Source organism: Lipotes vexillifer, unplaced genomic scaffold (genome assembly GCF_000442215.2).
Source record: "Lipotes vexillifer unplaced genomic scaffold, Lipotes_vexillifer_v1.1 scaffold439, whole genome shotgun sequence".
Lineage (NCBI taxonomy): Eukaryota > Metazoa > Chordata > Mammalia > Artiodactyla > Lipotidae > Lipotes > Lipotes vexillifer.
The window spans coordinates 3,227,194-3,252,167 of record NW_006798732.1 but is presented as its reverse complement, the minus strand read 5'-3'; the positions used below and the strand labels follow the sequence as shown (position 1 = coordinate 3,252,167).

Here is a 24,974-nt window from a genome sequence, read left to right as displayed (position 1 = left end):
ATAATAAAGATGACAACACTTCCTAATTTAGCAAAGATATTTTAATGTAAGACTAATTAATTTTTCTCAGGATATTTTAAATAACATTTTAAAATGGAATTTCCACACCAAGGAAACATGCCTTTGTATCTAGTTTATTGACTATTCTTAATAGCACATTTTTATCAGATTGGATTGGGGCAATCAGGAATTCTATAATTGGCCTTTGATTGGTTAGTGGCTAGTCAAACTTTCAAAAAAAGGTTAAGAACACCGAATAAAAATTAGGGCATGAGCAACTCCAAATACCATAACAAGAAACATAATCTTAAAAAATGTCCTGAAGATGTATGCTTTAGCTGCACATAAGACACACACCCCCTATTATTGTTGAAAATGCACTTTGCAACACAGGGTAGCCTAGCAGATATAATGCCTCGATGGTTTTTTGGTTTACTGAGGGCTTTGAACTGGAAACGAATGCATAGGAAATGTGCGCAGAAAAATCAAAAGAAAACCCTATACAAATGACAAGATTAATCATAGATATGGAATCAAGACTGATGTTCCAGAATGCCATGAAACCCGTTACTCCCACAATCACAGAAGCGATAGCAAAAGTTACCCACAAAGAACACAGCGGGTGAGGGATTAACAGGAAGGAAACAATGAACATAGCTGTTGAGGCAACAATTACATTTCAAACAGCATTTTCTAGTATTGCAGAATACTGATCAAAATATATGAACGCGTGGCTATACACCATTAGGGGAATTTCACACTTTTCGGCCATGTCTCAGAACTGGAGTAACGTCAGCTTCTTACTGGTTGGAGAAGAAACACCCATGGTCTGAATGAAGGCCAGGGAACAGATGATTTCCTGTGATGATGTAATGTTAATATCATACATAACAAGTGGAGAATCTAATACAAAATTGGGAATATTTTTTAGAAAAGTTATCTTATCATTTACATCGTGATGGTGGTTTTCCATCTATTTCACATATTCTCGTAACCAAAACTCTGTAAGATTTTTATCTACATAGTCACTGTTTTCCAAATCTACAAGACACTTTTCCAATTTTTGCCTAGCATCTCCTTCCCAACGGTCAAGAGCTTCAGTAACAATAACCATAACCCTGTGGGACCATAAGTTGAAAAATGTTCTTCTTACGGTGTGATGCAGGAGTCAGCACTTGCCAAATTTCGGAGGTCTAAACCTTTCTGCACTTGGAGACACCCGTATATACTACTTATGATGTACAAAATGTATATAAGCACTACAAAAACTTGGACTCAGTGCTTGTGAGAAAAGGACCAAAATAGTCTCTAAAGAACAAATTCATTGGGTGCATATCAGCTTTATGTTTGTCTCGGAGAGAATTACATGGGAGGCGGCAGGGCTTTTTCAATGAGGAACGTTTTTGGTCAGGAGTTTCTGGTTTCTTCAACCAGCGTAGACAAACTACCTCTCTCTTACCATCCAGGGCCATAAATGCTCCAAAACAGGTGATGTTATAAAAATAACAAAAGAGGAGGGTTGTTCCTGTATAGGTGCGGACCTGAAAGAGGTTATAATTCCTGTAGAGAAGGCCAGGATGTTGGTGATGGTGGTGACTGTAATGGACACTGCCACTTTTGAATAGACATTGGACATCCGTTCTTTTATGCTATCCATGAGGTTGGTCTTCTGCCAGGCAGAAATCATGATAAGCATGTCATCGACCCCAACGCCTGTTAAAAAAAGAAACAGAATCTTCATACATATGAACATCCATTAAACATTAAACAGATCAGTTCACACCATTTCTTTGTCCATCTCTTAAGGTCTTATTTATCTTCCTCAATCTGTGTTTTGATGCTACTTTCTGTGATGCTTTCTCTGGTTGCCTCTGAATCCACAACAGAACTTATCACTCCTTGCTCTGTAGTAGCTCTGTGCTTTGCACGTACTCCTATTTGCACAGAGCACAGTATACTCTGCTCCTAGTCATCATTCAGGGTGTTTTAATGATGAGTCAGGAAACCTGGCTGCTGGGTGTTAGGTGAAGTGGGATTAGCAATGTATCCTTGACTCCATTAGAATACTTGAGAGACCATTTTCTCCCAGAAACCATTTTATTCTAATGCACTAATGTTGAGCCAACATACTGTTGCTTAAAATATGAGCTGGATTTATCTGTTCTACAGTTAGCATCTAGCTATCAATGTGCTGATTGTAGAGGCACCCCATAGTTTACAGACACACACACACACACACACACACACAAATGCAGTTTTACTGCTAGTCTGTTTTTGATACCCAGAAGGCTATCATTCAAACTTCACTTGCCCAGGTTGAGGCATTATCACAATAAAAGGCAGGCTCTCTTGAGATCAGAAATATGCACCAAAGTAAATATTAAGAATCCTTTACGCATTAAATGCCTACTAAGGTAATCAGTCTTTTCCACAATGACGTTTCCTGATTGGTTTGGAATAAAGAGGACAGGAGAACATCTGAGGACTTTGAAACCATCAATGAAGGCTAGGAGAGGAGGACCATAGAGAAGAAATGGGATTACAAAGGACAGCATGAGCATGTTGCAGACAAATTTCATCTGCCTCAAGCTTTCTACTGCTCTCATTCATGTACACCTCTGTTTCTGTGTATATTGATACAAAATCAGTACTTGGAACTAACATGCGGTAGGAGGGCCTACACTGACACAAGTTTACGTAGCGTGTCATAAACTGCATCCCGACACTCCCCCTGCTGCCAGCTTTGTGGATTTCAGTTGTATTCAGCTGAACAAAAGGGAAGAATCAGAGGTACTAAGGATGACGAATAAACTCACTGATATTTATTAGGTATTTAAAAACCAGTTTTTTCTTTATAGAACCTTGTTCAAAAATTGTCCTCGTATATTTCTTGAGTTACTGAAATCACAACCCCCCCACACACACACTCATACACACACACACCCCTACACTCATACTTCTATGAATATACACAGTACGAAGACGCTTTATATTAAATCGGTTGCATACACTTTAACTATAGTTATTTATGACTGTGGGAACACCGAGAGCTTAAGCGTGTACTAGGAAGGTTTCCTCCACTGTCTCCCCTAAGAAATCAAATATTATTTCTTCCAAGTTGCTTACTTTCCAAAATATAAACATATTTATCTTCTCATGCTTATTGTAAAATAAATCCTGAAAGTACAGGAAAATGCAAAGAAAAAATTTAAATAACTGTAATTCCACCCTTCAGGGATAATCCTTGCTAATATTTTAAGTATAGCCATCCGGAATTTGCTCTATACAAAAATACACATATATTTGTATCTCTATTTTAAACATCTTGTTTCATAGCCAGCATTTTTCATTTAACACTTTATATCTACCTCTTTTTAAAGAGTGAAAAGGATTCCAAAACTTTAATATGCTATGTTTGAGTGGACCAATCCCATGTCGATATGGGATTAGGTTGCTCTTGTTTTTTCCTAATTCTAAATCACACTGAAATGACATACACGTTCTACTTTGTGAGCACTTGTCCAATAATTAGGACAAACTCCTAGAAGTCGAGTTGGCAGGTCAAAGGTACTCCCTTTTAAATTTTTAACTCTTTTGATCTGTTGCAAAGTTGTATTTTAAAAGTGCACCAATTTACAAACTTCCCCCAGCAGAATATGAGTGTTCATTTGCATAGAACATTCCCCAAACCTTTAATCTTGCTAATATTCATTAATAAGAAAAGAAAACAAAGGTGTCTCACTTTTGTTTTAACTTGCATCCCTTGATTTACTGAAAGGTCAAATATTTTTTCTTATATTTTCAGTGACTAGTATTTTGGATTTTGTGTGTTTGGGGTGTGTGTGTGTGTGTGTGTGTGTGTGAACTGCCTGTTCATGTCCCTGGTCTGTGTTTTTCCATTTGGGGTACTAGATTTTTCTAACTCTAAAGACACAGAATTTCATCTGATTTTCTTCTTTCCTGATACCCCGTTTTGGATCTGTAGAGCCACCTAAATATAATTATTCTGCTTAATTTAACACAATCCCCTTCCATTATCCACCTCACACCCCCACATAGACAATGTGCAGCCTCACGTTTTGTTTTACTCACCTAGAATAAGAAATGGTGAATTTGCAACTATGATCACAAATGGCACCCCCAATATACAACATCAGGCCAAAGCCACTCACCACTGCCAAGGCAGCAGAAATCACTCCAAAGGCTGCAACCCACATTTTGTTTCGTATACAGTCACACCTGTAAATTTGGAAGGAAAAATCATGGAACTTGTAGTGGTAGCTTCCATACTGAAATTCCAGCAATTCATAACATTTTTGAATTGGACACCTATACAGAGCCCTCCTGGGCAATAATTCTCATACCTGTCTGCTGGAGAACTTTAATTTCCAGGCACTAGCCCAGACCAACTGAAAAAAAATAGGGAGGTTGGAGACAGAAAAGCTGGGAATCTGTACTTTTACCAAACTATACTGGTTGATTCTTACACCTCTAGCCAAGCACAAATCCACTGACTGGCATTTCAGGACCACAAAGATACACTAAAACACTGCAGATGGTTAATTCCACTCTGATCTTCAAAGGAGTGTGAATGGAACACAACAGCAAATGGAAGTACCTATATCCAGTTGTCATCTCACCCACCTGTGACTCCAGTTAGCACTAAACACGATCCTAAATAGCTCCTGTATTTCAAAGCTGGTTCAATATGTATCTGGCTAACAAAAAGTATGAAAGCCTCCTTCTAGAAGCAAAAAGAACTACAGTCCTGCAGCCTGTGGAACAAAAACCACATTCACAGAAAGATAGACAAGATGAAAAGGCAGAGGGCTATGTACCAGATGAAGGAACAAGATAAAACCCCAGAAAAACAACTAAATGAAGTGGAGGTAGGCAACCTTCCAGAAAAAGAATTCAGAATAATGATGGTGAAGATGATCCAGGACCTTGGAAAAACAATGGAGGCAAAGATCGAGAAGATACAAGAAATGTTTAACAAAGACCTAGAAGAATTAAAGAACAAACAAAGAGAGATGAACAATACAATAACTGAAATGAAAACTACACCAGAAGGAATCAATAGCAGAATAACTGAGGCAGAAGAACGGATAAGTGACCTGGAAGACAGAATGGTGGAATTCACTGCTGAGGATTAGAAAAAAGAAAAAAGAATGAAAAGAAATGAAGACAGCCTAAGAGACCTCTGGGACAACATTAAACACAACAACATTCGCATTATAGGGGTCCCAGAAGGAGAAGAGATAGAGAAAGGACTCAAGAAAATATTTGAAGAGATTATAGTCGAAAACTTCCCTAACATGGGAAATGAAATAGCCACCCAAGTCCAGGAAGTGCAGCAAGTCCCATTCAGGATAAACCCAAGGAGAAACACTGCGAGACCCATAGTAATCAAATTGGCAAAAATTAAAGACAAAGAAAAATTATTGAAAGCAGCAAGGGAAAAATGACAAATAACATACAAGGGAACTCCCATGAGGTTAACAGCTGATTTCTCAGCAGAAACTCTACAAGCCAGAATGGAGTGGCATGATATACTTAAAGTGATGAAAGGGAAGAACCTACAGCCAAGATGACTGTACCCAGCAAGGATCTCATTCAGATTCAATGGAGAAATCAAAGCTTTACGGACAAGCAAAAGCTAAGAGAATTCAGCACCACCAAACCAGCTCTACAACAAATGCTAAAGGAACTTCTCTAAGTGGGAAACACAAAAGAAGAAAGGGACCTACAAAAACAAACCCAAAACAATTAAGAAAATGGTCATAGGAGCACACATATCGATAATTACCTTAAACGTCAATGGATTAAATGTTCCAACCAAAAGACATAGACTGGCTGAATGGATACAAAATCAAGACCCATATACATGCTGTCGACAAGAGACCCACTTCAGACCTAGGGACACATACAGACTGAAAGTGAGGGGATGGAAAAAGATATTCCACGCAAATGGAAATCAAAAGAAAGCTGGAGTAGCAATATGCATATCAGATAAAAGAGACTTTAAAATAAAGACTGTTACAAGAGACAAGGAAGGACACTACATAATGATCAAGGGATCAATCCAAGAAGAAGACATAACAATTATAAATATATATGCACCCAACACAGGAGCACCTCAATGCATAAGGCACCTGTTAACAGCTCTAAAAGAAGATATCGACACTAACACAATAATAGTGGGGGACTTTAACACCTCACTTACACCAATGGACAGATCATCCAAAATGAAAATTAATAAGGAAACACAAGCTTTAAATGACACAACAGACCAGATAGATTTAATTGATATTTACAGGACATTCCATCCAAAAACATCAGATTACACTTTTTTCTCAAGTGTGCACGGAACATTCTCCAGAATAGATCACATCTTGGGTCACAAATCAAGCCTCAGTAAATTTAAGAAAATTGAAATCATATCAAGCATCTTTTCTGACCACAATGCTATGAGATTAGAAATGAATTACAGGGGAAAAAAGTAAAAAACACAAACGCATGGAGGCTAAACACTATGTTACTAAATAACCAAGAGATCACTGAAGAAATCAAAGAGGAAATCAAAAAATACCTAGACACAAATGACAATGAAAACATGACAATCCAAAAGCTATGGGATACAGCAAAAGCAGTTCTAAGAGGGAAGTTTATACCTATACAAGCCTACCTCAAGAAATAAGAAAAATCTCAAATAAATAATCTAACGTTACACATAAAGGAACTAGAGAGAGAACAAACAAAACCCAAAGTTAGCAGAAGGAAAGAAATCATAAAGATCAGAGCAGAAATAACTGAAATAGAAACAAAGAAAACAATAGCAAGGATCAATAAAACGAAAAGCTGGTTCTTTGAGAAGATAAATAAAATTGATAAACCATTAGCCAGACTCATCAAGAGGGAGAGGACTCAAATCAATAAAATTAGAAATGAAAAAGGAGAAGTTACAACAGACACCGCAGAAATACAAAGCATCCTAAGAGACTACTACAAGCAACTCTATGCCAATAAAATGGACAACGTGGAAGAAATGGACAAATACTTAGAAAGGTATAAGCTTCCAAGACTGAACCAGGAAGAAACAGAAAATATGAACAGACCAATCACAAGTAAGGAAATTGACACTGTGATTAAAAACCTTCCAACAGGGGCTTCACTGGTGGTGCAGTGGTTGAGAGTCCGCCTGCAGATGCAGGGGACACAGGTTCGTGCCCCGGTCCAGGAAGATCCCACATGCCACGGAGCAGCTGGGCCCGTGAGCCATGGACGCTGAGCCTGCACATCCGGAGCCTGTGCTCCGCAACGGGAGAGGCCACAACAGTGAGAGGCCCGTGTACCGAATTGAAACTGTGATTAAAAACCTTCCAACTAACAAAAGTCCAGGACCAGATGGCTTCACAGGTGAATTCTATCAAACATTTAGAGAAGAGCTAACACCCATCCTTCTCAAACTCTTCCAAAAAATTGCAGAGGAAGGAACACTCCCAAACTCATTCTATGAGGCCACCATCACCCTGATACCAAAACCAGACAAAGATACTACAAAAAAAGAAAATTACAGACCAATATCACTCATGAATATACATGCAAAAACCCTCAACAAAATACTAGCAAACAGAATCCAACAACACATTAAAAGGAGCATACACCATGATCAAGTGGGATTTATCCCAGGGATGCAAGGATTCTTGGATATATGCAAAACAATCAATGTGATCCACCATATTAACAAATTGAAGAAGAAAAGTCATATGATCATCTCAATAGATGCAGAAAAAACTTCTGACAAAATCCAACACCCATTTATGATAAAAACTCTCCAGAAAGCTGGCACAGAGGGAACCTACCTCAACATAATAAAGGCCACAGCAATCATCATTCTCAATGGTGAAAAACTGAAGGCATTTCCTGTAAGATCAGGAGCAAGACAAGGATGTCCACTCTCACCACTACTATTCAACACAGTTTTGAAAGTCCTAGCCACAGCAATCAGAGAAGAAAAAGAAATAAAAGGAATCCAAATTGGAAAAGAAGAAGTAAAACTGTGACTGTTTGCAGATGACATGATACGATACACAGAGAATCCTAAAGATGCCACCAGAAAACTACTAGAGTTAATCAATGAATTTGGTAAAGTTGCAGGATACAAAATTAATGCACAGAAATCTATTGCATTCCTATACACTAATGATGAAAAATCTGAAAGAGAAATTAAGGAAACACTCCCATTTACCATTGCAACAAAAAGAATAAAATACCTAGGAATAAACCTACCTAGGGAGACAAAAGACCTGTATGCAGAAAACTATAAGAAACTGATAAAGAAATTAAAGATAAAACAAACAGATGGAGAGATATGCCATGTTCTTGGATTGGAAGAATCAATATACTGAAAATGACTAAACTACCCAAAGCAATCTACAGATTCAATGCAATCCCTATCAAATTACCAATGGCATTTTTTACAGAACTAGAACAAAAAATCTTAAACTTTGTATGGAGACACAAAAGACCCCAAATAGCCAAAGCAATCTTGAGGGAAAAAAACGGAGCTGGAGGTATCAGGCTCTCAGACTTCAGACTATACTACAAAGCTACAGTAATCAAGACAATATGGTGCTGGCATAAAAACAGAAAGATAGATCAATGGAACAGGATAGAAAGCCCAGAGATAAACCCACTCACATACAGTCATCTTATCTTTGACAAAGGAGGCAGGAATGTACAGTGGAGAAAGGACAGCCTCTTCAATAAGTGGTGCTGGGAAAACTGGACAGGTACATGTAAAAGTATGAGATTAGATCACTCCCTAACACCACACACAAAAATAAGCTCAAAATGGATTAAAGACCTAGATGTAAGGCCAGACACTATCAAACTCTTAGAGGAAAACATAGGCAGAACACTCTATGACATAAATCACAGCAAGATCCTTTTTGACCCACCTCCTAGAGAAATGGAAGTAAAAACAAAAATAAACAAATGGGACCTAATGAAACTTAAAAGCTTTTGCACAGCAAAGGAAACCATAAACAAGACAAAAAGACAACCCTCAGAATGGGAGAAAATATTCACAAACGAATCAACTGACAAAGGATTAATCTCCAAAATATATCAACAGCTCATGCAGCTCGATATTAAAGAAACAAACCGCCCAATCCAAAAATGGGCAGAAGACCTAAATAGACATTTCTCCAAAGAAGACATACAGATGGCCAAGAGGCACATGAAAAGCTGCCCAACATCACTAATCATTACAGAAATGCAAATCAAAACTACAATGAGGTATCACCTCATACCAATTAGAATGGGCATCATCAGAAAATCTACAAACAACATATGCTGGAGAGTGTGTGGAGAAAAGGGAACCCTCTCGCACTGTTGGTGGGAATGTAAGCTGATACAGCCACTATGGAGAACAGTATGGAAGTTCCTTAAAAAACTAAAAATAGAATTACCATATGATCCAGCAATCCCACTACTGGGCATATACCCAGAGAAAACTACAATTCAAAAAAACACATGCACCCCAATGTTCATTGCAGCACTATTTACAATAGCCAGGTCATGGAAGCAACCTAAATGCCCATCAACAGATGAATGTATAAAGAAGATGTGGCACATCTATACAATGGAATATTACTCAGCCATAAAAAGGAGCGAAATTGGGTCATTTGTTGAGACGTGGATGGACCTAGAGACTGGCATACAGAGTGAAGTAAGAAAAAGAAAAATAAATACCGTATATTAGCGCATATATGTGGAACCTAGAAAAATGGTATAGATGATCCAGTTTGCAGGGCAGAAATAGAGACACAAATGTAGAGAACAAACATACGGACACCAAGGGGGGAAAGCGGTGCGGGGGTGGTGGTGGTGGTGTGATGAATTGGGAGATTGGGACTGACATGTATACATTAATGTGTGTAAAACTGATGACTAATAAGAACCTGCTGTTTAAAAAAATAAAAATTAAAACAAAGTAAAGCCTCCTTCTAAAAGATTTTCATACTCTCCTCTGCTGGAGAAGTGGGCTCTAGAGAAGTGGCTACTAATTACAAAAAAATGTGATACGTACTCCATTTTGAGTAACACAAGCTATGCCTGTTTCTTGGTTGGACCGACAGAAATGGGAATACATACACAGCAATTACGGAATGGGTTTAATACTTTTCCTCCCAACACCCATGACTTTACATTTTAAAATACTGACAACAGCCTCTGGTTTTCTAATTTACTCATTTGCTAACTGCTCCAAAACAAATGACCGATACCTGCCTCTAGATATTTTTAGCAGGAGAGAGAAACTAAGTTTGGTTTGAAAACTGGGAGAGTCAACTAAGCAAATGGATTTACTGATTCCAAGACAGCAAAAATATAACTAAAGACCTTATTCAGGCAGGACCACATTAAAATAGCTAAACTTTCTTATTACTACCAAAAAAAAAAAAAAAAACCTACACTGTGCCCGTATCTCACTTTTTCTCAAACTGCTGATGCTGTCAGTTAAACTCAGGGCCCAAAAATAAACACACACACACACACACACACACACAGTCTCACTCCAGAGCAAAAGTAAATGTCTTTGTTATGACAAACTTTGATTATAACAAATACTTCTTAAATTATCAATACTGGTTTATAGGAGTTTAAGATAAGAAAGTAACACAGATGAACCGTGAAATCAGAAAGATCAATGAGGATAAAAGCTACATGTGACATGTTTATCCCCATTCCCTCTTTCAGCTTTCTGGATTTTGTTGGTGTAAATTTTTCAGAGGATGGGGAAGTGAGGTATTTTATTGGCTAGAGTGACTTGACTTTGACTAGTTGCTGTGTTGACTTTTTCTAAATGACCTTTATTTTAATGTTCAATAGGCAATGGAGGGAAGATGTGAATGTAGAGCACTGTTTGGTGAACACACTTGCAGATTTTCTAGTCCCCAAGAAGGACCTTGGTTAAGCAGTTTACCAGAATGACTTAGGAGAGTCTTAGAACTTTAGATTCCTACAGTCCTGGAACACATCTCTGCAGATTCTGATCTATAGGTTTGTAGAGAAGCTGCAGAATCCAAGTGTCTAAAAATTTCTTCATATGATTCCAATGCTCAGGCAGTTAGGCATCACTGGCAGCAAAATGGCCAATTTTCTGAATTTTCTATTCACTTAAGGGGAGGGCTAAATTAGAAATCATTCCACTTAGAATACAATCTATGTATACGCTTGGTGAGGGATCCACATCTTCCTTGAAAGATAATGATGTCTATCAAGACTAAAGAATAGTTTACAGTGTATTTGAGAAGGGAAAGATTCTCTGGATATTTTTCTGAAATTTATCTCACATTTGGTGTAAGTTTTGTCATTGCCAACATGTCAGACAATTTTGAAATAGTCTGGAAGCTCAACATACCAGTACTTACTATAGAATGAAGTTCAATTTGGAGTATACCTTTTGAGAAAGTCTTACTACTGTTTAAATGACTTCACTGCAAGACAGTAAATATGGAACCGCAAAATGTGAATAATGGTTCTGTATGAGGTAAATGCATGTAGGCAAGGAATAACTTTCATATATAAGTGTGTGAGACAGGCAGGATGGGGATATCTTAGGGACTGTCTAGGAGGCCCCACCCAGAACAGAGATAAGATTCTCAGTGATAACAGAGAACTGGGAGTGAGGGATGTCAAGGAACCTACAAAAGCTCTCACAGGACAATCAGCTGTATATTCAAACCCAGAAAAAGCATCTATTAGACCATCACTCAGCATGTATGGCTTAAGAATCTTCCTCTTCCCTTTCCTCTTCTCCTTGGGCAGGTTCCAACCCAGGAACTAGTACAACAAGAAAAGAAGTGATAGAAGAGGGCAGGGAAGCTCTTTTTTCCCCGTAAAAGGCTTTCCCATACAGTGTGCTCCAGCTAAGAGAGGGGGAAACCTCAGCTTCAAATCAAGTTTCCACTTTTTGCTTATTACGTGGACATGGACATTTTAATTCTGATTGGAGGACTCTTACCTAAGAATGACAATGAAAGTCACAGGGCCTGCCTCAGTTTTTATGGGGCAGAGGAAGAACTTTGCTCTACCTACAACACTTAAAGGGAACAGAGGGAGATGAAAATAAAGCTGCTTTACGTTTACACCTCATGTGTCCTGTGTGTTCAATATGCTGGTTATATAAGCATAAAATGTCTTCAAAGACAAATGTAAGTCATTTTCTAATTGCCTTCAATACAAGATTTTCTGCATTACTGTTCACAATTACTTGCTACAGATAAGCAAGAACTGACATAACGTTGTATATTCAGAACCAACTATCCAGTAGAAGACTTTTGTCAAACTAGTTCTTGGTAGCTTATAGATTCCATACTAATTTAAAAAATTATTTATCCTACTAACTTTAACAAGGCTGAATTTTGCTTTCTTTCCTCCCCCCTCCCTCCCTTCCTCCCTTCCTTCCTTCCCTTCTTCCTCGTTTCTTCTTCCTTCCTTCTTTTTTTTGTTTCTTTATTTTCTAAGGGATGTGATCTTCCTTTCCAGAATAACAAAGTTATAAATTAGTTTATTGACTCTAAAGATGCACCCAGTGTGGTTACATCCCTTTACCTATTGGAGCCTCACATCTTTCTCCACCTTAAACTAGAGAGTTAAATTATATCATTTTCCCCCAAACTTATGTACTTATGAGAATAAATTGGAGAAATTTTTGAAATACAGATTTTCAGATTTAGCCTCCAGATACTTGACTCAGTAGGGCAGGGCCTCAGAATATGTGGTTTTAGGGCTCTCTCTGTGACTCTGATGTGAGAATCATTAGAATAATATTATTTGTGAGGTTCTTTCTACGTCTAAATTCTATTTTTTTTGGCTCATATTTTTCATATTTTAGCTTTCCAGCCATAAGAGCTCAAACTAACCCTAATGCCTAGATAACAAGTGCTTAACCAAGTAAACTCCACACCAGAACAATGGAGATGCCCGTGTCAATTAAATTAGAGCTTACTTTTTTGTATAGTTAAAAGTACTAGTTCAAATTTATAATAGAAATAAAGACTTGTTTCTTAGCTCTATCAGCATATCTGCCTCCAAATGACACAACTAATCATAACAGGCACAACATGTAAGGTAATAAACATATACGAAAGCAAACAAAACCAGTCAAAATTTCTTTTTACTATTCCATTTGATTGCATACTATTGCTAATGGGCAAAATTTTTTTTAAGTCATTAGGTTTAAAAAATAAGAGTTTACTGCTAGACATCAGAAAAATGTAGAGTAAGAATTTTCCACTTCTTGTCTCCCAACCGATACATAGAAAAACAAGCAGAAGTTGTCAGAACCAACTCTGTGATCTCTGGAAAACAGCCAAAAGTTTACAGAGGGCTGGAAAAAAAAGGGCAGGGGGCCTTTAAAACAGTAGGAAAGTTTGTAGTGAGTTTATATGCCCTACTTCACCTCCCTCTCTGGTGGGATAGAAGTTTTAAAGAGGCAGATGTGTTAAACTGGCCATAGTCTTAAAGTGACAAGAGTCTTAAAGCAAAGTCTTAAAGCAACAGCAGTCTTAAAGCATCAACAGCCCATGTTACCAGTGTGGGACTATGTCCTTATTTCTGGAAGGAGCAGAGCAGACCTTATTCACGTAATATTTTATATATCTGTTCTAAACTGTCTAGGGACTACCTGAAGGACTGATGCAAGGCACTCCTCTGTTTTGTCTAACACAAAACTCAGGTTGAGAAAGGTGGAAACACCACAAACTGAATAAACAAACTTCACATGCATAGGGCAAAAGATTACCGCCCAAACATACAAAAGACTGCCTAAGGCAGAAGCTGGGGAGCATTTCTCTGGGAGTTTAGAATATTCACAAGTGCCTGTGCATACTGGGGAATTTAGAAAGTCACCCAGGGCAAGATATAATGCTCAAAAAGGACTTAAGACACTAAGCTTTCACCTATGGCTAATCCCCAGTCATGGCATAACCCTGGGTAAGTGTTGAAGGAGAGTCCAGGCACAGAACCATTTTGAAAAGACTGGGAGAGCTCCTGGAATGCAAGGAAATTTCTGTCAAAACACTAGCTGAACACAAGCTAAGGAACGGGACTTCAGTGACAACATAAACAAGGAATACAATCTTTGCAATAATAGTCTGGGAAAGTCACTAAGAAGATCAACTACTACAGTATTAAACAAACAAGCAAACAAACATCAGGAAACCCTGGGGAGGTAGGAAATCTGTTTTCCAGTTACCACATTATAATAGTCAAATGCCAAGTTTTCAACAACAACAACAACAAAATCCCAAGGCATACAAATAAATAGGAAAGTATTGATCAGGCAAAGGAACAAAATTAATTGACAGGAAAGACAGAGACAGGACCTAGTAGATAAATACTATAAAATGCTGTCCTAAATAAGCTTAGAGAACTAAAGGTGAGCACTGACAAGGATATAAGGAAAATAATGTATGAACAAAGTGATCATTTAAATAAAGAGATAGAAAAAAACTTAAAAGGAACTAAAATTCTAGAGCTGAAAAGTACAACTGAAATAAAAAACAAAACACTAGAGATGTTCAATACAGATTTAGTAGGCATAATAAAGAACCAGTGAACGTGAAGATAGGTCAATCGAAATTACTGAGTCTGAGAGGCTGAAAGAAATAGGAAGTGAAAAGTACCTCACAGACCTGTTAGATTCCAACAAGCAAACCCACATACATATTATGGGTGTCCCTGAAAAAGAAGAGAGGGAAAAAAAAGGCAGAAAGAATATTTAAAGAATAATGACTGAAAACTTCACAAATTTGATAGAAGACATGAAGCTACAAATCCAAGAAACTTAACAAATTCCAAGTAGAATAAACTCAAAATGATCCACACCAAGAGACTTTATAATCAAACTATTGAAAGACGAAGACAAAGAGAGTCTTGGAAGCAGCAAGAAAGAAGCAACTGATCATGTACAAAGGATATTTAATAAGTATCAAGGTTGATTTCTCATCAGAAACCATGGAGGCCAAGGGACAATGGATGATACTGAAAGTGTTAAAAGAAAAACCCATCAACTTCAAGGCAGTGTCCAGAAAACTCTCCTTCAAATACGAAGGATAAATTAAGACATTCACAGATAAAGAAGAGCTGAGGGAATTTGTTATCACTAGGCCTGTCTTATAAGAAATGCTGAAGGAACTCCTTCAGATTGAAATGAAGGAAAAAAAAAAAAAGTAACCAAAGTCATGAAGAAATACAGATCTCCAGTAAAGGTAAATACATGGGCAAATACAAAAACAAGTATTATTTTATTTTTGGTTTGTAACTCTACCTATTATTTCCTACAGAATTTAAAAGACAATTACATAAAAATAACTATAAATCTATGTTATAGTGCATACAATGTAAAAGGATATAATTTATGACAACAACATAAGGGAGGGAGGACAGAGATGTATAGAAGCAGCATAGTTAAAAGTTAAGTAGGTATTAATTTAATATAGATCATTTTAAATTTAAGATGTTATATGAATCTCCATGGTAACCACAAAGAAAGTCTCTAAAAACCATCACAAAAGGAAATGAAAAAAGAATCAAAACAGCTCACTAGAAAAATAGAAACTAAACATAAAAGAAGGCATAAATCAGGAATTCACTGGTCCAGTGGTTAAGACTTGGAGCTTTCACTGCCTGGGCCTGGGTTCAATCCCTGGTCAGAGAATTAAGATCCCACAAGCTGGGCTTCCCTGGTGGCGCAGTGGTTGAGAGGCCACCTGCTGATGCAGAGGACACGGGTTCGTGCCCCTGTCCGGGAAGATCCCACATGCCGCGGAGCGGAGAAAAAAAAATTAAATTAAAATTAAAAAAAAAAAAAAGATCCCACAAGCTGTGCAGCACGGCTTAAAAAAAAAAAAAAAAAAAAAATAAGTGGATGAAATGAAGGCGGCTTAAAAAAAAAAAAAAAAAAGACATAAGTGGATGAAATGAAGGACAATAAGCTATAATATATACAGAATACAAACAGCAAAACAGCAGGAGTAAGTCCTTCCTTGTCAGCAATTATTTTAAATCTAAATAAATTAAACTTTCCAATCAAAAGGCAGATATTGTCAGAATGGATAAAACAGCATGATTCAACTATGTGCTGTGTACAAGAGACTCACTTTATATCCAAAGACATGAATAGATTGAAAGTTAGAGGACTGAAAAAGATACTCCATATGAATAGTAACCAAAAGAGACCAGGGGTGGCTATACTGATATCAGACAAAAATAAGACTTTATTTCAAAAACTGTTAAAAGAGACAGAGGGACACTATATATTGATAAAAAGGCCAATTAATCAGGAAGATATAACAACTATAAACATAAATTAACCACAAAACAGAGACCCAAAATATATGAAGCAAATATTAACATAATTGTAGACTACAGTAATAGTTGGCAAATTCAATACATCACTTTCAATAATGGATAAAACATCTAGGCAGATAATTTATAAGGAAAATGAAAACAAACATAACTTATGAGATGTAGTGACACCAGTGCCCAGAGGGAAATTTATAGCTACATTAAAAAAGAGAAAAGATCTCAAACCACTTTGTGGATTTAGACATCTTGTGGAACCAGAAAAAGAAGAGAAAACCTAACACAAAGCTAACAGAAGGAAGAAAATAATAAAGATTAGAACAGTGATAAATAAAATTGAGAATAGAAAAACAACAGACAAAACCAACAAAACCAAAAGTGGTTATTGAAAAAGATCAACAAAATTGACAAACATTTATCTAGAGTGACAAAGGAGAAAATAAAAAGGATACAAATAACTAAATCAGATATGAAAGTGAGGACATTACTACTGAACTTACAGAAATGTAAAGGATTATAAGAGACCACTATTAACAACTTAAGCCAACAAACTGGATAACCTAGATAAAATGCACAAATTCCTAGAAATACACAAAGACCTAAACTGACTCAAGATGAAATAGAACATTTCAACAGACATGTAACAAGTAAAAGGATTGAATCAGTAATCAAAAACCTCCCAACAAAAAAAGTCCAGGACCAGATGGCTTCACTAGTGAATTTTACCAAACATGTAAAGAAGAATTAATACGAATCCTTTTCAAACCCTTCCAAAAAGCTGAAAGGAAGGGAACACTTCCTAACTCATATGATGAGGCCATCATTACATTGATATCAATTCCACACAAAGGTATCACAAGAAAGCTACAGATAATACCTCTTATAAATATAGATACAAAAATCCTCAACAAAATTCTAGCAAACACAATTCAATAGCATATTGAAAGGATTATACCTCATGACCATATGGGATTTACCCCAGGAATGCAAGAGTGGTTCAACATGGGAAAATCAATCAATGTAATACTACTCCACACTAATGGAACAAAGGATAAAAACCACATGATCATCTCAAAAGATGCAGAAAAGGCATTTGACAAATTCCAATATCTTCTCATGATAAAAACACTCAAAAACAAGGAATGGAAGGAAAGTTCCTCAAAGTTATAAAGTCAATAATGAAAACTGCATAGCTAACATCATAGTCAATGGTAAAAATGGAAAGCTTTCCACCTAAGATCAGGAACAAGATAAGGATGCCCACTTTCACCAATGATATTCAACATTGTTCTGGAAGTGCTAGCCAGAGCAATTAGACAAGAAATCGAAATAAAAGGAATTCAAATTGGAAAGGAAGAACTGTAACTATCTCTTTGCACAGATTATATGATTATATATATGAAAAATCCAAAGACTCCACAAGAAAACTACTAACGTTAGTAAACAAATTCAGTAAATCTGCAGGTTATAAGATAAACACACAGGATTCAGCGGTTTCTAACCATGCACGATGAACAACCTCAAAACGAACTTAAAGAAGTAATTCCATTTAGTGTTTAAAATAATGAAATACTGAGGAATGCATTTAACCAAAGAAGTGAAAGACGTGTATGCTGAAAACTACAAAACATTGATGAAAACTAAAGAAGACCTAAATTAATGGAAAGACATTCTTAGTTCATGGGGAGGAAGACTTAATATTGTCAAAATGACAATCTCACCTAAGCAATCTACAGATTCAACACAATCTCTATCAAAATTCCAATGGCGTTTTTTTCCAGAAATGGAAAGGTCAACACTCAAATTCACATGGAATTACAAGGAGCCCTGGATATCCAAAATAACCTTAAAATGAAAAAAAAAAATGGACATCTGAGATTTCCATATTTCAAAACTTATAAAAAAGCTACAATAATTAAAACAGAGTGGTACTAGTCTATGGATTGACATATAGACCAATGGACTAGAACTGAGCGTCTGGAAATAAACCCATACATCTACAGCCCATTGATTTTTGACAAGGATGCCAAGTCCATTCAACTGGGAAAGAGCAGTCTCTTCAACAAATGGTACTTGGACAACTGAATTTCCACATGTACAAGAATTAAGTTGGACCCCTACTCCACATCACATACAACTATGAATTAAAAATTGCAATCACCTACATTTCAGAGCTAAAACCATAAAACTCTTGAAGGAAACATAGGGTAAATGTGCATGACCTTGGACTTGTCAATGGATTCTTAGATATAACACCAAAACACAAGTAGCAAAAATAAAAATAAATAACTTGAATTTCATCAAAATTAAAACTTTTGTGCATTAAAGGACATTATCAAGAAAGTAAAGAGATAATCTACAGAGTGGGAGAAAATATTTGCAAATCATATATCTTGATAAGGATTTAATATCTAAAATATATAAAGTATTCATCAACAATAGGACTCAACACAACAAAAGGACAAACAACTTCATTAAAAATAGGCAAATGTGGGAATTTCCTGGCAGTCCAGTGGTTAGGACTCCACGCTCTCACTGCCAAGAGCCTGAGTTCAATCCCTGGTCAGGAAACTAAGTCCTGCAAGCCAAATGTGGGAATTTCCTGGCAGTCCAGTGGTTAGGACTCCACGCTCTCACTGCCAAGAGCCTGAGTTCAATCCCTGGTCAGGAAACTAAGATCCTGCAAGCTGTGTGGCACAAAAAAAAAAAAAAAAAAAAAAAAAAGGGCAAAGGACCTGAATAGGCATTTCTCCAAAGAAGATATACAAATGACCAGTGAACACATAAAAAAGATACTTAACATCATTAGTTACTAGGGAAATGCAAATCAAAACCACAATGAGATGTCACTTTATACCTACAAGGATGGCCATAATCAATAAAACAGAAAATAAGTGTTGGTGAGGATGTGGAGAAATTGGAAAACTTACACATTGCTGGTGGGATATAAAATTGTGTAGCCTCTGTGAAAAATAGTTTGATGGTTCTTCAAAAAGCTAACCAGAGAATTATCATACAACCCACTAATTCTACTCCTAGGTATATGCTGAGAAGAATTGAAAACAAGTTCAAACAGAGATTTGTACACCAACGTTCATTGCAGCATTATTCACTATAGTCAGAAGATGGAAATATTCCAAGGGCCCATAAACAGATAAGTAGATAAAATGTGGTATATACATAAAATGGAATATTATTCAGCCATAAAAAGGAATTCATGCTACAACATGGATAAACCTTGAAAACATTATGCTAAGTGAAATAAGCCAGTCACAAAAGGACAAATACTGTATGATTCCACTTACATGAAATCTCTACAATAGGCAAAATCATGGAAACAGAAAGTAGATTAAAAAGTAACCAAGACTTGGGGGAGACAATGGGGAGTTATAGCTTAATGGTTACAGAGTTTCTGTTTGGGGTGATGGAACATATTTATAAAGAGATAGCTGTGATGGTTGCACAACAGTGTGAATGTAATTAATGCGACTAAATTGTACACTTAAAAATGGTTTTTAGGGACTTCCCTGGTGGTCCAGTGGTCAAGACTCCATGCTCCCAGCGCAGGGGGCCCAGGTTGGATCCCTGGTCAGGAAACTAGATCCCGCATGCCACAACTAAGAGCCTGCATGCCACAACTAAGAGCCCACATGCTGCAAATAAAGATCCCATGTGCCGCAACTAAGACCTGGCATAGCCAAATAATTAAATAAATAAGTACCTTTTTCTTAATGGTTTTTAAAATGGTACATTTTATGTTACATATATTATATATACATTATATACATATATATCACCACAATAAAATATTTTTTAAAGTTAGTGTTTAAAAAACTAATAAAAGTCTTTTACCTGTAGCATGATGTGATTGCAAATAATATGATTAGAAGGTATGCCAAGTGAAACAAGGGGATCACTGTCATAGAAGTTGCCTCAAATTCCAGTTGTCTAGAAAGTGATGTAAAGTAGACCACCTGCCACAAAAATATACTCAGATAAGTAACTTTTAATTCTGATATTGTGTGTGTTACAAATGATATTGAAACACTATAGCTTATTGATTGAAACATTAAAATTCAGTAAAGAATCAAACTATGTGGATTATGATTTTAGAATAAAGAAGGTAATAAAGATTTGCTTCTTCCCACAAATCTCTGGCATGCTTTCCAAAGTTTATTTCAAAAATCTAAAGTTTAAAACTCCTGAATATATGAAATCTGAATCTTATATAAAAAAATCATTGATAACTATAGACATTTTGGCTTTTTCTAAATTTTTATTAGGTTGTTATCTTTTACTATTTTAACTGCACAAATATCATTTCATTAAGGACTGGGTATTCAAAGGCTTTTCCCAGAAGGTGTCTCACTTTCACCAGTTTTGTTCAGAGTATTAGGTTTGCCAGCCCAGCAACTACTGAACAGCTAACATGTATGTGCCTGGCACTATGCTATAATTTACTTTTAAAATGCTCAGCATTCTTTTTCAACAAAACCATGGAACTTTTGCTCATAGATTTGTTTTTTTTTATTCCACTGAACTCTAAACAAATCTTAGGGGGCTCCCAGAAACAGCAAAGACTTTAACTAAAAGTAAAAATTTCAAAGTAATTTGACCAGAAAACCAAACTAAACCTTAAGATCAATGTCTGTACTGAACAGAACAACCTTCAGGATGTACAATTTGTGTTTTTCAGCAAAATGTTACCAAGGATTTAAGATTTCTGGCTTTTTTTTTTTTTTTTTAGGTCTTAGCTCTCTTTTTTATTTTATTTTATTTTTTAAAAAATTTTGTTGTAGTATAGTTGATTTACAATTATGTGTTAGTTTCAGGTGTACAGCAAAGTGAATCAGTTATACATATGCATATATCCACTTTTAGATTCTTTTGTGGCATTCTTCAGTGCGCTATGTTAAGAAAGTTGGATTAAGGACCAAATACAGCAGAACACACCCAGCTTCAAGTCAAGGGCTCCATCAAGTAATTAAGGAGTGCGGTTGCAACAAGTCTTCGTATCCCTCCCGCCCTCTCCTGGCCTCCCTGTAAAGCCCCAGCCGCGAGGTACCTGTCTTCTTCAAGGCCAGACTCTTTCCAAGGTTGCCAACTTGGTTCAGGAAGTGCCTCAGCCACGCCTTGCTACGTTCACCGTCCTCTCCTTCGCCAGTCTTCAGGTAGTACTGCAGCCGCATGGTTTTGGCCTCCAGGAGTAACTGGCTCAGTCCCATGCTCTCGCCTAACACAGTTCCTCCAAGGATTCTGGCCAGGTACACGACCTGGCCGGCTAGGCTGTGGATGGGGAAGGTGATGTTTTTCAGGCTGAGGACACTGTTCGTTTTCCAGGCGAACAATAGTGGGTTGGAGGGTACACAGTAGCCCTGGTTCTTCGAGTACACCTCACTGCAGAGGATCTGGGTTCCGCTGGCCTGTGTCACAGTCAAAGCCTGAACCGCGTCGTCCACTTCACTAATTTCTGATAAGGTTTCTTGTTCCAGCAGCGAGTTGGTGTTGGAGACCACTAGACTGGAAGCATAATTGGCCTCGGTGCTCTTCCTGGCGATGGAGAAGAGACTGGAGTCGTTGGCGGTGAAATGTCCCTGCACGAAGCGTCGCTCAGCCTTGGCGGGGCTCCCTATCGGGGCGCACTGCTCCTCGAGGTCTTCTTCCTTGGGCAGGTGGATCAGGCCAGTGCCGAGGACGGCCGTTAAAACCATGGGCAGCAGCAAGAAGATCCAGGGGTGCGAGCCCACCTCCCATCCCAGCCGCCGGAAAGCCCGGGAGAGCGGCGCTGCCAGGCAGTCGGTGTGGCAGCGGGGCCTGTCGGACACTCCGTTCTCAGACCCCAACGCCGGCAGCGGCTGCGACTCCGGCGGGGCCCCCGCGCGCTGCCCCGCCGCCCAGCCCAGCTCGAGCTCCTGTCCCGGACCCAACGCCGAGACCGGCTCCCGCTCTGGCTTTGCTGCCTGGAGAGGCCCGGAGCCGTGCCCTGCTGGCTGCTGCGGCCGGCTCTCAGAGTCCGGCCCCGGCCCCGCCTCCGGCCCCTGCGCTACTGGCCCCGGTTCCTGCCCCGCCTCCCGCCCGGGCGCCGCCTCTGGCGCAACCTTAGCTGCATTAAGGCTCATTTCCGGGAAGGAAAGGCGAAGTTCTCAAACAGGATAGCAGATTGGAAGGGCGCTGCTAGACGGAGCGCCCATCTCCACCCACCCGACGGTTTCCTGGAGAAATTCTGAGGGAGTCTGTTTGAGCCCGGGCTGCTCGCGCCCGGAGGCTGGAGCTTCGCTGGCGGCCACGTGGTAGCCTAACCGGCCCCAAATGTGTCCCTGCACCCAGCCTCTCAGGATTCAGTGAATACAAGAAACACTTCTTACAGGCGAATGGAATCGTGCCTGTCCTACAGGACTCACAATTTATTGGCAGAATTTGGCTGGTTCACGGGCACCCCCCCGCCCCCCACCACGCACGCGCGCGTGCGCGCGCACGCGCATTCACGGGCACCCCCCCGCCCCCCACCACGCACGCGCGCGTGCGCGCGCGCGCGCACACACACACACACACACACACACACACAAATGACACATATGTCATGTGTTCTAAGTGGCAGCTTTTACCTTTGGGGGGATCATCCAGAAGCATGGTTCTCAGGGTAAGGCTTTGGTGAACATGGTACACCTAATTTAGTTGTTTTTCTTCTTTAACTATAGACATAACATTCTCCTTGTAAAAAGTTAGAAGTAAATGCATAGAATGAAAAGTGAAAAAAAAGAAAATAACCCAAAAGCCAACGCTAAAACTTCCTTCTGTCCCATTCCTCCTTTTAACGGAAGTGTTAAAAAGTGGGTGTTTATCCTTTCAAACCATTTTCTTTGCATTTGCAGGCATATCAAAATATATGCAAGTATATCTTTCCCATGAGTATTATTGCACTGTGTATGCAGATTACATTGTTCACCAAATATGTCAAAGGATATTAACATGTGACTGCATGTAGAGTTATCTTACTCTTTTGAATTGCTTTATAATTTTCCAGTGTATGGGTGAAACATAAATGAGCCATAACCCTATTGATAGATCTGTGGGTCTTTTAGAGGGTTTTGCTGATATAAACAGTGGTAAGTGAATGAATGTCTTTTACTTAGAGCACAAGAACTATATGTGTGAGATGTTTTTGTAGAAAGGGATTTACTGGACCAAAGGATATCCCTTTACGCGGGCCTCTCCCTGCTGTGGCCTCTCCCGTTGCGGAGCACAGGCTCCGGACACGCAGGCTCAGCGGCCATGGCTCACGGGCCTAGCCGCTCCGCGGCATGTGGGATCTTCCCGGACCGGGGCACGAACCCGTGACCCCGGAATCAGCAGGCAGACCCTCAACCACTGCGCCACCAGGGAAGCCCAAGGATATCCCATTTTAAATTTCAGAGTTAATGATAAAATCCATAGAAGTTGTATCAGTTTACACCCTCATAAGCAGTGCATGAAGTTTTGTTTTGCCACAGCCTGTCCCAGAATGTCATTAAAATGTTTGATTTGTGCCACTGGTATCTTATTTTGATTTTACTCTTTTAATTTGTTGCTTAGACTCACCATATTTCCTCTCTGGGTGAACTATCATCTCATATCTTTTCCTGGTTTCCCTTTTGGACTGTTAGAATTTTCTTCTTGATTATAGAAACTATTCATATACTAATGAAATGACCGTTTTGAGTCATGAGTCTCCCCACCCCCCTACTCTCCCATCCCCATTTTGCTGGTTGCCATGCCTTCTGTTTGTAGTTGAATTAACTAATTTTTTTTAAACGAGTTCTGGATTTTGTTTCATAATAGCTGTTTCCCTTTCAGTGATTATAATCTACTTTAAATTCACTCCTTTTTTAAAATTACTGAAGTATAGTTGATTTACAATGTTGTGTTAGTTTCTGGTGTACAGCAAAGTGATTCAGTTATACATATAAATACATATTATTTTTCATATTCTTTTCCATTATGGTTTATTACAGGATGTTGAATACAGTCAATATCCAGTAGGATCTTGTTATCTATTTTATATATAGAAGTTTGTCTCTGCTAATCCCAAACTCCTAATTTACCCCTGCCCCACCCCCTTTACCCTTTGGTAACCATAAGTTTGTTTTCTATGTCTGTTTCTGTTTCAAAAATAAGTTCATTTGTGTCATACTTTAGATGCCATATATAAGTGATATCATATGGTATTTATCCTTCTCTTTCTGACTTACTTCACTTAGTAGAATAATCTCTAGGTCCATTCATGTTGCTGCAAATGGCATTATTTCATTCTTTTTCATGACTGAGTAGTATTCTGTTGTGTATATGTACTACATCTTTTTTTATTCATTCATCTGTCGACGGACATTTAGGTTGCTTCTGTGCCTTGGCTATTGTAAATAGTGCTGCTATGAATGTTAGGGTGCATATATCTTTTTGAATTAGAGTTTTCTCTGGATATATGCCCAGGAGTGGGATTGCTGGATCATATGGTAGTTCTATTTTTAGTTTTTTAAGGAACTGCCATGCTGTTTTCCATAGTGGCTGCACCAATTTACATTCCTACCAACAGTTTAGGAGGGTTGCCTTTTCTCCACACC

General features: G+C 38.3%; 1 protein-coding gene across 1 annotated transcript in view; it reads right to left on the bottom strand.

The window, feature by feature from the left end:
* PTCHD3 (patched domain containing 3) overlaps positions 1–22,496 on the bottom strand; it is a 31,490-nt gene extending 8,994 nt beyond the window's left edge. Inside the window, 8 exon segments of the mRNA XM_007472184.1 lie at positions 677–1,120; positions 1,123–1,268; positions 1,271–1,534; positions 1,537–1,713; positions 4,093–4,141; positions 4,143–4,239; positions 20,230–20,353; positions 21,443–22,496. Of these exon segments, the coding sequence (XP_007472246.1) occupies positions 677–1,120; positions 1,123–1,268; positions 1,271–1,534; positions 1,537–1,713; positions 4,093–4,141; positions 4,143–4,239; positions 20,230–20,353; positions 21,443–22,496 (2,355 nt within the window).
* Between the last annotated feature and the right edge of the window lie 2,478 nt (positions 22,497–24,974).